We start from the raw sequence: 15,689 nt of genomic DNA, 5'->3' as shown, positions 1-15,689 counted from the left end.
TAAGTGTCAGATTCTTTATTTAACCTAATTAAGAAAAATATACAAACTTCATTCATTGCAAATTTCTCTTTCAATCATCAAACATAAAACTGGTTTTGAATTGGTGAAAACGGAAATAAAAAGTGATATAAATCTTGAATTCAAGAAAAACAAGTCGCGTAAGGCGAAATTACATTTAGTCAAGCTGTGGAACTCACAGAATAAAACTGAACGCACTGCATTTTTTTTATCATTGACCGTAGTCCGCCGCTTGTGCAAAACAGAGTGAAACTGACGAGCCTGTTTAGCGCGGTAGTGGTTTCGCTGTGCTACATAGCACGCTTTTCTGTACCTCTCTTCGTTTTAACTTTCTGAGCGTGTTTTTAATCCAAACATATCATACCTATATGTTTTTGGAATCAGGAACCGACAAGGAATAAGATGAAATTGTTTTTAAATCGATTTCGGAAATTTAATTTTGATCATAATTTTTATATTTTTAATTTTCAGAGATAGTTTTTAATCCAAATATAACATATGTATATGTTTTTTGAATAAGAAAATGACGAAGAATAAGATGAAATTGTTTTTGGATCATTTAATAAAAAAATAATTTTAATTACAAGTTTCCGATTTTTAATGACCAAACTCACTCATTAGCTTTTAAGCCACCAAGCTGAAATGCAATACCAAACCCCGGCCTTCGTCGAAGATTGCTTTGCCAAAATTTCAATCAATTTAATTGAAAAACAAGTCGCGTAAGGCGAAAATACAATATCTAGTCAAGTAGCTGTCGAACTCACAGAATGAAACTGAACGCAATGCCATTTTTCAGCAAGACCGTATACTCGTAGCATCGTCAGTCCACCGCTCATGGCAAAGGCAGTGAAATTGACAAGAAGAGCGGGGTAGTAGTTGCGCTAAGAAGGATAGCACGCTTTTCTGTACCTCTCTTTGTTTTAACTTTCTGAGCGTGTTTTTAATCCAAACATATCATATCTATATGTTTTTGGAATCAGGAACCGACAAGGAATAAGATGAAAGTGTTTTTAAATTGATTTCGACAATTTAATTTTGATAATAATTTTTATATATTTAATTTTCAGAGCTTGTTTTTAATCCAAATATAACATATTTATATGTTTTTGGAATCAGCAAATGATGGAGAATAAGATGAACGTAAATTTGGATCGTTTTATAAATTTTTATTTTTTTTTACAATTTTCAGATTTTTAATGACCAAAGTCATTAATTAATTTTTAAGCCACCAAGCTGAAATGCAATACCGAAGTCCGGGCTTCGTCAAAGATTACTTGACCAAAATTTCAACCAATTTGGTTGAAAAATGAGGGCGTGACAGTGCCGCCTCAACTTTCACGAAAAGCCGGATATGACGTCATCAAAGACATCTATCCAAAAAATGAAAAAAACGTTCGGGGATTTCATACCCAGGAACTCTCATGTCAAATTTCATAAAGATCGGTCCAGTAGTTTAGTCTGAATCGCTCTACACACACACACAGACACACACACGCACACACACACGCACATACACCACGACCCTCGTTTCGATTCCCCCTCGATGTTAAAATATTTAGTCAAAACTTGACTAAATATAATGAGGGTGTGACAGTGCCGCCTCAACTTTTACAAAAAGCCGGATATGACGTCATCAAAGGTATTTATCGAAAAAATGAAAAAAAAAGTCCAGGGATATCATATCCAGGAACTCTCATGTAAAATTTCATAAAGATCGGCCCAGTAGTTTAGTCTGAATCGCTCTACACACACACACACACACACACAGACCACAACCCTCGTCTATGTTAAAACATTTAGTCAAAATTTGACTAAATGTAAAAAGGAAAATGATTATTAATCTCAAATGTCTTTTAATGTGCACCACACTGAAATTTCTCTGTATGAGATAATAAAGTATTCGTATTCGTATTCGTATTCGTATGTTCTTCTGCATTGCTTTCTAGAGTTTGGGGTTTCACCTTCAAATGTTTGAAAATGAAGTATCCACATAAGAGATATACAAGTGAATCCAAAAAATACATAAAAATGTAGGATTATATATGTCAACATTGTGAAGAAAGGCCAGATTCGTTTTCTGCCGGGAAGACCCCAGAACTAATGCCACATCACACAATGGGATTTCCGCAGTTCTATTCTTAAACCCAGCGCTATCTGGAGAGAGAGATTGTTATATTATTATTATATTCCTTGTTATATGAAGTCTTATAACGCGCGCGTATCTCCAGACTCGGACTCAAGGCGCAGGGATCTATTTATGCCGTGTGAGATGGAATTTTGTACACAATACATCACGCACTCACATCGACCAGCAGATTGCAGCCATTTCGGCGCATATCCTACTTTTCACGGCCTATTATTTCAAGTCACACGGGTATTCCAAGTCACACAGAGATAAACACAGACACCGATTTTACTAAACGTATGCACTGCAATTTGAACGCTGCGCAGCTCTCGTTCCACAAAGAAGAAGACCTATGGAACAAAATAACAGTAAGAAAACTCAGATTTAAGCTTACATGTTACCATTACCATTTAGGGTTCATTAATTTTAAAAATATGATGGAAAAAAATTGATTTTAAAATCGTAGATTGCCTTATTTGCTAAAGATAGTATACACACACAAAAACATGCATTGAGGTGCAGATGGCGAATACAATAGATATACAATATCTGTTCAAGTTTTTACGGGTGGAAAAAAATGAGCAGATTTACATTAATCAGAATAAGATAACCAAGTTGTGACTAATCGTAAAGATTGCTGCAAACTCCAAGAACTTTCCTTTATTTTCTTCTTTTATCTTATTTTATAGGGATTAGATATTTTTGGTTAAGAAAACCCATCATTAGCGCTGTGATGTTTTTACTATAATATACATTACTAAAAGCGGGTCTAATTTGGCATCACTTACAAGTCTTTTTTCTTCTTTTTTTGCAAGTGATTAAAGTGCCAAGTTGGATTTACCATGAATATTTTATACACAAAGTCCTTTATCATTTTCATCAAACAAGTAACTGATGTTTACCATGACATTAAGCACTATGTACACACTTTCATCTTTCATACCATAGCAGTGACATATTGTACATATACAGCCTTCTCCATCCATTCACACAAATGATACAAAGCAACCAATAAATCTTATATTCATGGGTGGAGAAAGGCTACCGTAACAGCATTTATTCATGTCTGCGATGCTTTCAATGAATATTTACAAGATGCAAATGAATATTTTTGACACAACAATTGTACTTTCTGAAACCTAGTGTTGAAATTGACACCTGTAAAACACAGCCCCTGGCGCCCCCCCTTAATTCCCATGCCTGCTAGTGTTGAAATTGACACCTGTAAAACACAGCCCCTGGCCCCCCCTTAATTTACATTTCCAATCTTCCTCTTAATTCCCATGCCTGCTAGTGTTGAAATTCACACCTCTAAAACACAGCCCCTGGCCTCCCCTTAATTTAAATGTCCAATCTTCCCCTTAATTCCCATGCCTGCTAGTGTTGAAAGTCACACCTGTAAAACACAGCCCCTGCCCCCCCCCCCCCCCCTCTTAATTCCCATGCCTGCTAGTGTTGAAAGTCACACCTGTAAAACACAGCCCCTGCCCCCCCCCCCTCTTAATTCCCATGCCTGCTAGTGTTGAAAGTCACACCTGTAAAACACAGCCCCTGCCCCCCCCCCCCCCCCCCCTCTTAATTCCCATGCCTGCTAGTGTTGAAAGTCACACCTGTAAAACACAGCCCCTGGCCCCCCCTTAATTTACATTTCCAATCTTCCCCTTCCCATTCAGCGAGATCCTAAACAAAAATGCGAACAAAATGTACATGGTCTTTAATCTCAAACAGTTTCATCTGATTATGAATTTGACAATAGTTATACTCTGAGTAGTAGGAAAATTCTGAATTAGTTAACGAAGATCGAAGAACAACCAGGAAACAAGCCTATAAAATCAAGAATATAATGCCTGGAGCAGAATTTCAACTTATCACAAAAAAGATCAGTCCCAAACGGCGCCCTTTCAACTTTACCCAAGTGACAGGAAACCAGTTCTGTTTCTCAGAGTCATTAACATAAACAAAAAGAATATATTCTCAGGAGGAATTAAGCAATAACATATCAACAAGAGTGATAGAAGTCTGTGTCCTACAATTGCCATGAAGCATAACAAACATACAAAGGTATGAACCAGATTCGTAACAAAAACAAAATCAAAGCCAGCACAAATCTATCAGATTTGTTGCCAACAACAATGGATTTTTAAAGGAAAAAATAAAGAATTCAAGAGTAACCGTTGACTAGGAAGATACAGAATTATAAACTAAGACAAAATGTGACACAATACGTATCCTGCTGTGAGCTTATACCCCTGAAACACTGTAATCATAACTAATGAAGCAGAGTAAATGAAGCAAATGTCTTTGTACTCTGGCATTTGTGATACAAGATGGCCGCATTTCCTTACAACCATGATAGAAAATACATAACGTGTAAACAGGCTCACATTCTTTCTTTATTTGGTGTTTAACGTCGTTTTCAACCACGAAGGTTATATCGCGACGGGGAAAGGGGGGAGATGGGATAGAGCCACTTGTCAATTGTTTCTTGTTCACAAAAGCACTAATCAAAAATTTGCTCCAGGGGCTTGCAACGTAGTACAATATATTACCTTACTGGGAGAATGCAAGTTTCCAGTACAAAGGACTTAACATTTTTTACATACTGCTTGACTAAAATCTTTACAAAAATTGACTATATTCTTCACAAGAAACACTTAACAAGGGTAAAAGGAGAAACAGAATCCGTTAGTTGCCTCTTACGACATGCTGGGGAGCATCGGGTAAATTCTTCCCCCTAACCCGCGGGGGGGAAACAGGCTCACAAAACATAATCCTTCTTCCCACCCCCAACCCTGCCTTTCCCATTTCACTGTCGTCCAACTCGGACTAGAGGCCCTCCTGGTAATGAAATCTGACATACACACAATTTCAACCAGGAACAGTACAACACTTGTTAGTTCACACGTGTTAATTCACAGTGACTTATATACATAAAACATTTTGAAAATTATATATTTTCAAAAAAAGCTGGCGATTTCATCTGATTTATTTTGCACCAATTACAGCAAAAAAGCACAGATATTTTGAGCCGCATCCATACATCTCTCTTTCTCTTTCGTGTAACTGAAATTTTCAAATGTACCTTTCTCTCTCTCATCTACTTATAGTTCTCAAATGTACAAATTAGAATGACTTTCAGAGAATGCTACACGATGTAGTACAAGCTGTGTGAACAACTGGGCCGATAGGATATGGCTGGTGTCGCCCCGAGCCGAGTGGCAAGGGGTCAAGGTCAAGGCGATGAGTCGGAATGGACGACTCTTGCATACACAGTTGGGGATCACACAGAAAAATATCAAGCCCAAGTGTAAGGCCTCGTACGTGGCTTAACTAATATTACAATTAATTTTAATACTTTTCTCGTGGGGTTTATTATTATGATTATAATATTGTGGAATAATGGAGAATGTTGAATGAAGCAGATGATTGGCTTTTCTGAAAAATGACCATTTCTGAGTTTTTGTCATCTCCAACAACAGAATGTGATTTCTACCAGTATGCATGTTTATCTTCTGATATCAAAGAGTTGAGATCAAGTATCTCACGAACTATTCTTTAACCTCAAAGAATTCCCGAACCTCTCCTAGTCTCTGCCTGCTTTAGTAAACTAGCATTTTCAAAACCTTTCTTCACAAATGAAACCCTTTAGTAATTTTGGCCCTTTAAACAATTTTTTTTTTACTGGAACACTTTAAGTTTCCCATTCACACAACCATTGCATTTTGTTTTCAATAACTAGAGACAGAAATTCATTCAGGCCTTGAAATCTGGACTTGAGAATTATAATGCTGTACGCACGTCAGTTCACAGTTCGCTATATTTTTTCTATTGGCGTCTCTGTCTGTGTGCTCGGATAGGCTATACTGGGCAGAACAAATTCAGATCTGCTTCTAACACCCTTGCATAGAGGGTGGGGTATAGGTGATCTCAGTCAAATGGCAGAAGGCAATACTCTGAATTCCCTTAACCCAGACCTGGAATGTTTGTCTTTCAGGCAAGGCTTTTAACATAATTATTTCGGTTCCTAGACAATCCTAAAGCAAGAGGTAGCTCAAAGTTTCAGCTGAACTTTTCCCTCCCAAAACATTTTGCTAAACCTAGCCAACACAAGCAAGCAAGGTAAATGCAATCTTTTTTGTCGTTATTATTATGGGAAATTTGTTCTTCTTTCACAGTTAATCTCACAGTATCGAAACTCCGATATTAAAGTAATGAAACCCGATTCATGTTGTTAGGTAGGTTAATTTACCATTAACATTTTCCCTTTCTTTTGTGTTGATATTCAGACAGAGAAACTCCAACTGTTCATAAATTATAACGGCCAGATCGCAGGGTAAACCAGCAGCAGAAGTCAACAGCAAAAAGATTGACGTGTGACATTATGGATTGTCTTTTCTTTTAACTGGAGAACATCTTTCACTTTGTTATTGTGAATGTGAAACTTGGACATTATCATGAAACATGAGATGCCAGGTAGGATTCCCCAGCAGCAGCAGTAGTCAGCAGTAGGAGGGTTGACGTGGAATTGTGGGTTGTCTTTTCCGCTTGACTGGAGAAAGTCACACTGTATCGATCAGCAGGCGCGACCAAATGATCTGAAGCGTGAAAATGACTTCACCCACCCACAGGTAACAATGGCTGGATTATGGTTTGGATGGACTGAGATTTTTTCTGTGTTTAGAAATCCACGACAGGACCACCACACCACACTTAACGAGTCTACATTTATCTCCAGCTTTCTTCAGAATCATGCCACACACTTTGTGGCACACGATTATCAGTCTGCTTAGTCTCCATTTTTTTCACAATCACACCACTGATCTTGTCAATGACTCGTTTTCTGGAAGGCTTGGCTTGTAGATGGGGCTTGGTTTTTCCGTCAAGGTTTCGATGGTTTCGGGGTCCACGATGCCCCTGCAGGCCAGGTAGCGCTTGCGATCCTCCGGCTGCCCAGGTCCCCACTCAGGGGTGGGTTTCAGCAGGAACTTGATTCTCTGCACAGCGACACACACACTGTGAATTAACCAATCATATTTTCTGCTCAGCGACACACACACAATTAATCTAAAAAATTAATCAATCGTATTCTCAGCACAGCGACACACACAGAATTAACCAATCGTATTTTCTGCTCAGCAACACACACAATAAATCTCAAAAATTAATCGTATTCTCAGCACAGCGACACACACAGAATTAACCAATCATAATTTCTGCTCAGCGACACACACACAATTAATCTAAAAAATTAATCAATCGTATTCTCAGCACAGCGGCACACACAGAATTAACCAATCATATTCTCTGCACAGCGGTACATGCAGAATTAACCAATCATATTCTCAGCACAGCGGCACACACACAATTAACCAATCGTATTCTCAGCACAGCGGCACACACACAATTAATCAATCGTATTCTCAGCACAGCGGCACACACACAATTAACCAATCGTATTCTCAGCACAGCGACACAATTAATCAATCTTAGAAATCAAAATATATATGGACTGCTAACGTTCCAAAATTTCAGAATAAAAAAACAAGACTGGTAGGTTATTGCAACGTTTAATTATTTGACAAACAAAATGTTACATTTACAGGCAGACAAACACTTATGATACAGATAATGAATTTATCTCAAAATCATTGACAAATCGCGCTTGCAAGACGAGGGCGAGTGTGCACACTTGAGTTTGTAACTTGGTAAAACTTTTAGCAGCTGCCGATATATCTTGCTCAAAAATATTAATGCAGGGACAAAATATCAAAATTTCAAATAAATTGATATGGGGGGGGGGGAATCACCATTATATTGATACGTTTTTGGTATGGATATACAACCAGGGATGGCCAAATCTCAAAATTTTAACTCACCAACCAGGCTACTAACTTCAAGAAAGTTACTAGCCCGCCAGAAATGTCGCTCAGCCAGGTGAATACCACAGTTGCTGCATCTGTCGTGTTTCTATGGCTTTGAAACTCGATATTACAACCCAAAGTGTTGCATTAGACCAGAATTTTCACTGGTCAGCCGGGTGAGTTGCCAGGTGGTTTCTACTAGGCCGGCGGATTTTTTACTGGCTTGTAGATGGGGCTTGGTTTTTTACTCGCCCCTGGCGATTGGGCGGACGATTTGGCCATCCCTGACAACCCTACTAAAGACGTGGATCCTCACCTGGAAGAGAGGTCCATCAGTGTTGGCGATCTTGTAGATTGCATAGGCGGGGATGGGGATGATGGAGATGAAGCCGATACTCCACCCCATGACGATGGCCCACGAGGGGTAGTGGTAGTCACCGTACGTCACTGGGCCCAGGGTGATCACACTGAACATCCAGATGAACTGGAAAAGCAGTTCCACATTCATTTGATTAAACCATCAAAGCTGTGACCATGACCCGTATGCTTATGGGGGAAGTTCGCGAAAACTCCCGAAGTGTGTGAGGGGGGAGGGGTGTGTTTGTGTGTGTGCGAGTGCCTGCCTGCCTGTGTGTGCATGCGGGTATAATTGTGCGTTTGTTTGCGTGCGCGTTCGTGCGTGTGTGTGTGTGTGTGTGTGTTTCCACGGTGTGTGTGTGTGTTTATGTGTTTGTGTGTGTGTGTGTGTGTGTGTACACCCCCACCCCCCCTACACTATTATGAGCTGACTATTTGCGCCTCGATATTTTATTTATGTTCTTACGTTTTATGTTGTTTATTATGATTCACCACACCCGAGTTTCTCGTAATTGAGATAATAAAGTGTTCTATGTCTATGTCTAACACACACGCGCGTAGGCTAAACAAATCCAATCTGGACTTTCACCTTTATATCACATACCTGTCAAGTCTTACGTTTTTCGCGTAATTCTTACGGAATTTTGATGTTTTTCAAGTCTTACGGCGTAAGCCAAAGATCTTACGGTTTTTACAAAACAATTTGGTCAAATAAAATAAAGATCGCAAAGGTTCGTCTGAGAACAAAGTAACAGCTAAAAAAAACTTGCGGTAACTGATCCGGCGGAAGTACAAGGCAACGCGCATGTGCACACCGTCAGCACGATCTGACTGAGTACTGTGCGACCACGCTTGACCACACGTGACCTCAAATTAAAGCAGTTACATGTACTATTGTTGTTGTTCTCGGTATCTTCAAGGTATTTTCTCACGTTGTGCGAAGTTTTAAGTCATAGAAATGAAACTAAGGGAGTTGTGATGCATTTTCAAAGAGCTAGCGATCGAAAGTGAAAGCAGCCGGATTCCTCATTCCTGTCACATCTGATCATGTCGGACTTGTTTTTAGAACATGCGCGACCTAAAACTAAAGCATTTACATGTAATATGTTTGTTGTTCTAGTATCTACACGGTATTTTCTCACGTTGTACCTAGTGTGAAGCCATATAACTAAAAATAAGGGCGTTATGATGCATTTTCGAAAAGGTAGAGAGCGAAAGTTGGCACCGGATGTCTGTCACAACCGATCATAATAGGACTTGTTTTTAGAACATGCGCGACCTCAAACTAAAGCATTTACATGTCATACTTTTGTTGATCTGGTATTTGTCCTTGATTGTTGAGACACACATGAGTTTATGACTTGTAACCTGTGTGTTTTACATGTACTGTTTGGCTAAAATGTTCTCTTTTGCACATTGTGGTGGGGGTTTCCATTCATGATTGAATCACTGTGCTCAATGAATGAATGTTGAAACACACTTGTCTTGTGCCTTTACTATCAAGTGGTGTTTTTGTGCATTCTGGTAACATTTGTGTGAGGGGTGTAAATCACTAAATGTGTGTCTGGTTGGAAGTGTACTGTCTTTGTACAATTTAGGTGATTCTCAGTACAATTTACATTTAAACATGCTTTGCATTTCAAAATTACATAAAACAGTGCAGTTCAGTGTTGAGAAAAGTTTTTTTTCTTATTATGTGTGAAATAAGGCTGATTTCTTGTTTGTGTGTGTGTGTGTGTGTGTGCATGTATTTAGTTCTTGTGGTGATTAATCTAACGACTTCTGCAGTTTTGCACGTTGTCTTATGCTTTTTGGTGCAAACTTATGGTTTTGTTAGCAAAATCTTATGGTGAGAGTCCACAAGAGCTTGACAGGTATGATATAAACATACATTCTGTTCACAATTAACGAGGACAAACATAATTTACAAACACACATAGTACAACAATTTATCTTTTGTAAAAATTCGGACACACATTTTCCCAATTAATATGAAAGTCACTGAACTCATCTTCTTTTCACTTCACCTTATATCTTGATTCCCCAAAAATTTAGTTCTGCCTTTTCAAATTTTCCAGTAACCCAAACTTTCACTCTAACCAACCTCTTTTGTTCAAAACAGTTTTACCGATACACAATCATTAAAATAAAATAAAAAGAGGTTTAACATAACCGACTTCGCTACCACATAAACAAAAAATGTTTTATTCTCCCCAACAGTACTCTGGTCAACAAAATCATTATTATAGACAGTCATTATAGACAGTCATTATAGACAATCATTATAGACAGTCATTTAATTTCAAGACAATCATCACAGCTTTGAACCGACCCTTTCGTTCAACCAGTCAAAAACAACAACTATAGTAAAAGCTACAGCGCGATCAACGTTCGCCCATTTACGAACTCGCGATGAGATTTGTTTCTTCTGGTCGCCAAGCCTACCGTTTACAAACGCATGCGCACTAATTGGGATTCCCCCAATTTCCTTGACCTTGACCTCAGGACTCTCAAAGCCACTACTTTGGCGTTCAAGTTAGCTCGTGCATACCGAGTAGCTGGCAACTTTGCTTCCGAAGTTCCCACTTTCAAAGTTAATTTCCAGGGCTCTCACTTGACATCATTATATGACGATATCGCATCTTAAGGGTCCTTACCCATCTAAAAGAAACCTCCAACGCATACTACAATTGCAGGACATTCCGGTTTTAAAGGCAGCTCATTGGGAAATGAGCTCAGACACAATATCGAAGACGTGAAATGCGTCAATCGAGCAACTGTCGTAACTTGGCTACAATGAGACGGTCGCCTACCTTGCACTACAGACACGAACTGTGACATTCTTGTTTAATTTAGGTGAAATGCTTGAAACAGAGTGGCTCAAAACCGACAGTTCGATCAGTTACTGACCGAAAAAAACGTGCTCGAGTCATTCGGCGAAGGTGGCGAGCTTTCAAACTATCACGACTGAATAACTCATATTACATCTTTTCATCACGCATTTTTCACACGAGTAGCATAGTGCAGTGGTTACGGATTCGGAATTTCGATCCGACGCTCTGGGTTCAAGTGCCGCTGGGAGCAAAACATTAAAAAAAAAATTTTTTTATTAATCTATTTCTTTATACTTTATAGGCCTCAATTGCATTCAGGCTGCAACAACCGGTTTTTGCCTCTGTGTTAATTTTTTTTTAATTGCGTAAAGAAACTGTCCTATGCTTTCAAAAAAAAAATCCAATCTTGACTTTCAACTGTACATTAATATAAAAAGCAGAAAAAAAGAAAAGAAAAAAAGATCAATGAAGAAGGATGCTCCGCGCCAACAACAAAAAAACAACAACAACAAAAAGAGGCAAAAAAGAAAGGGTTGAAGCTGCCTGAATGCAACTGAGATAAAAAAAAATAAAAAATTAAAAGTACAACATAATCATTTATTCTTCTGCCTAACATTCAGGCCAACAAAGTCATTGTCATAGGCAGTCATTGTCATAGGCAGTCATTCGATTCCAAGACAATCGTCACAGGTTTGAACCGACCCTTTCGTTTAACTATTCAAAAAACAACCGCAATAACGCTGTTAGAAATATAGCACGCTCAACGTTTGTCTTTTTGAACTCGCGATGAGATTTGTTTCTTCTGGTCGCCAAGCTTACCGTTAACGCATGCGTACTAGTTGGGATTCCCCCAATTTTCGCAACCTTGACCGAATCCTCTCGAAGTCACCACTACGGCGTTCATGCATAGGGAACAGTTGGAAAGTTAACTTCGGGAGTTCCCACTTCCAAAAGAGGCCTCTACTTCCAGTGTTTTTGGCTTCTTCCTCATGCATACGGGCCCATAAGAGTACAGAGTAGGAACAAGAGACTACAGGTGAGAAGAACAAGAAAACTGCACTTGGACAGAATGTATCCCTGCTACACCCAAACAGCTATTGGAATAAAAGTCCTCTTTAAGACATCTTTTTTTTGCAATTTTGTCCAAAATAAAGATAACAAGCACATCTACTTGGCAACTCTTATTGTGAGAACTCATTTTTCTCATTATCATTACTTTCATGGGGGAGGGGGGGGGGGAGAGAGACCAAATATTTAAGCAGAAAGGTTATACACTGAAAGACTCTGTGTGTGTGTGTGTGTGTGTGTGTGTGTGTGTGTGTGTGTGTGTGTGTGTGTGTGTGTGTGTGTGTGTGTGTGTGTTGTTGGATAGGTCGAAGTACGCCCACTTCTGCCTACCATGCAGACGACGCAAGGGAAAGAACTCCCGCTTTGCAACTGGGAACTTCGGGTAATAAAGATGGCTACACCAGGTTCCTCAACTGTCTTGTCTACTTTGTAACCACGCAATACAACATGTGTATGCACGTGTTTGTGTGTGTGTATGCATGTGTGTTTTTGTGTGCATGCATGCTTGCGTGCGTGCGTGTATGTGTGTGTGTGTGCGCGTATACATGCATGCGTGCGTGTCTGTTTCTGCATGCATGTGTGAGTGTGAGCTGAGAAACAGCGACAGGGGTGAAAACCCAATAACAAAGATTACTTACCACGATAGTGACAGGTGTCACAAATCTCCACATGAATTTCCAGATGCTGTGAGGCTCATATCCAATCATCAGAGCGATATCCTTGAAGAATCGGTCCAGACCTGTACAGATAACAATTTAAATTGCAATTACATTCAAACTTTGACAAAGGTTTGGAAGTGTTTCTTGGTTATACATCATACTTATCCAAAATTGAACAAAGTCAGAATTTCAACACCTGAGAAACCGGCACGGTTGGCCTAGTGGTAAGGCGTCCGCCCCGTGATCGGGAGGTCGTGGGTTCGAACCCCGGCAGGGTCATACCTAAGACTTTAAAATTGGCAATCTAGTGGCTGCTCCGCCTGGCGTCTGGCATTATGGGGTTAGTGCTAGGACTGGTTGGTCCGGTGTCAGAATAATGTGACTGGGTGAGACATGAAGCCTGTGCTGCGACTTCTGTCTTGTGTGTGGCGCACGTTATATGTCAAAGCAGCACCGCCCTGATATGGCCCTTCGTGGTCGGCTGGGCGTTAAGCAAACAAACAAACAAACCCAAAACACCTGAAAACATATACAGGACCAGAAGTGTTATTATAAAACTTACGTTAAGATCTCAATAAGAGCTTAACAAATTCGAGAAAATCAGGTCTTAAAAAGGAGTGTTTTAAAAGGGGGGGGGTAACTGTACAGAGGTTATGAACACAAAGTCTGAGAAAACAGGGAGTCTTAAATCAGGGGCTCTTAAAAGGTTTGTTTGTTTGTTTGTTTGTTTGTTTGCTTAACGCCTAGCCGACCACGAAGGGCCATATCAGGGCGGTGCTGCTTTGACATATGACGTGCGCCACACACAAGACAGAAGTCGCAGCACAGGCTTCATGTCTCACCCAGTCACATTATTCTGACACCGGACCAACCAGTCCTAGCACTAACCCCATAATGCTAGACGCCAGGCGGAGCAGCCACTAGATTGCCAATTTTAAAGTCTTAGGTATGACCCGGCCGGGGTTCGAACCCACGACCTCCCGATCACGGGGCGGACGCCTTACCACTAGGCCAACCGTGCCGGTGGTCTTAAAAGGGGGGTTGCACTGTACAGCCAGAATGTTCCCCGTCGTTATACGTACCATAGATCCAGGAGATGGCGAAGCACTTGAAGAACGAGATGAGTTAAAGGTTCTGTTCATAACCTCTGTAAATTTACCTCCATTTTAAGACTCACTCGTTTTAAGACTCACTCGTTTTAAGACTCACTCCTTTTAAGACTCACTCATTTTAAGACTCACTCCTTATAAGACTCACTCTTTCTAAGACTCACTCATTTTAAGACCTGATTTTCTCATATTTGTTAAGGTCTTAACAAGGGGCGTTCCACTGTAAACAATAAATGAGTCCATCTTTACGTACCATAGATCCAGGAGATGGCGAAGCACTCGAAGAACGAGATGAGCATGAGAGAGAAGCTGGCGCAGTACCAGTCCATGATCTGCAGAACGTAGATGCCGCCCTGACAGATGCACGGCAGGCCCAGGAGGAACTCGACGAAGCACGCCACGGCGGTCACGATAGTCTTCTTGTTGCGCAGGAGGTTAGGGAACTCGTCGATCAATCCGCTCAACATGGTTTCAAACATGCCAAACTGGAACGAGACGAGGATATTTTGTACTGAAAATGTCCGAGATGTTTACCACAGTATTTATGGTTTTTGAGTTTTTTTCAAGCTGTGGAATGCAATGACATAACTCGTTGTGATTAAAAACAGAACCTGAAAACCTTTGTCACAATAGTTCTACAAATTTCTGGATTTTGTTTTTCTTTTCCATAAACTACCAGACAAATCTCTTCTTCTCTTCCAAGTTTCTTTGTTATCATCAGCTGCTGCAGTATAATTAGATACATAACATTATGAAGAAATTGCTGGTTTTGCAGAAACCATCAAATTCTCACATCAGTTTAACAAAAATAGAATGCAAGGAAATATAAGTGTTCCACTTTTTTTCCAATTTTTACGCGAGATTTGTCTGATAATTTTTACATTTCAAAAGCCGGACACAAGTTGAAAGGGGCAGCATGCAGTGGTGCATTTCACAGTCATTCCAACAGAGATATTAACGAAAGCAATAAATCTACGTCAGCAATAGATCTAGGTCAAGTTAGCCCAATTTTCTTTAAACCCACACCATAAATTTCCAGTCCTGGCGGCTGTCCACAACAAAAGCTTCTTCCGTTGTCAAGATGGTGAAATTAATGTTTGATCCTCGTATCTAGACCCTCCTAAAGCTTAAATTAAAACTCAAAGCTCTGCTGAAATTAATGTTTGATCCTAGGCCCCAATAAAGCTTACAAAATGAACATTAAAAGCTCAGCTGGAATTAATATTTGAATCCTTGGATATAGGGCCTAACAAAGCTTACAAGATTATGCTGCAAACTCTTGACGGTGCAAATGAAGAGTGTGAGGAGTTAGGGGAAGGACTAGTTGTGGGGATGATGCAATCATACACTTTGTGTTCTTCAAGCAGGGTGCAGTATTAAAAGTTAGTTGCTGAAGCTTCATCTTTATATGACTGGCGTAGCTCTTCAGTCTGGCAGGCAATGACATCCCAGTACAGCCATATACTATAAGAAATGACAATGAAAAAAAAGCTTAATTATCATTATATGATGTGAGAAACCAAGGGAAGTAAGCGCTCTATTTGTTTCAGATTCTCTTTTCTGCTTTGCTCTAGTCTGGCACGCACTGATGTCATACTCCCAAGTTAAGCCATTTACTAAATTTAAAAAGTGAAAAATAAAAATAAAAAAATTATTGA

The 15,689-nt window shown here is 39.8% G+C and overlaps 1 protein-coding gene across 6 annotated transcripts in view; it reads right to left on the bottom strand.

Annotated features, from left to right (window-relative positions):
- LOC138968367 (sodium- and chloride-dependent glycine transporter 1-like) overlaps window positions 1–15,689 on the bottom strand; it is a 108,177-nt gene continuing 92,488 nt past the window's right edge. For 5 of the 6 annotated variants that reach the window (XM_070340922.1, XM_070340925.1, XM_070340924.1 and 2 more), the window contains exons 10-14: window positions 14,285–14,516; window positions 12,902–13,002; window positions 8,321–8,488; window positions 3,754–7,137; window positions 1–3,539 (exon numbers count right to left, since the gene is read on the bottom strand). In XM_070340922.1, coding sequence (XP_070197023.1) covers window positions 6,952–7,137; window positions 8,321–8,488; window positions 12,902–13,002; window positions 14,285–14,516 — 687 coding nt within the window. In that variant the 3' untranslated portion in view covers window positions 1–3,539; window positions 3,754–6,951. The remainder of the gene's footprint in view (window positions 3,540–3,753; window positions 7,138–8,320; window positions 8,489–12,901; window positions 13,003–14,284; window positions 14,517–15,689) is intronic. The other variant, XM_070340926.1, reaches the window with a different exon arrangement.

Source organism: Littorina saxatilis, linkage group LG6, assembly GCF_037325665.1.
Source record: "Littorina saxatilis isolate snail1 linkage group LG6, US_GU_Lsax_2.0, whole genome shotgun sequence".
NCBI classification, from domain to species: domain Eukaryota; kingdom Metazoa; phylum Mollusca; class Gastropoda; order Littorinimorpha; family Littorinidae; genus Littorina; species Littorina saxatilis.
Note: the sequence above shows the minus strand (reverse complement) of the source record. Positions and strands in the feature narration are given on the sequence as shown.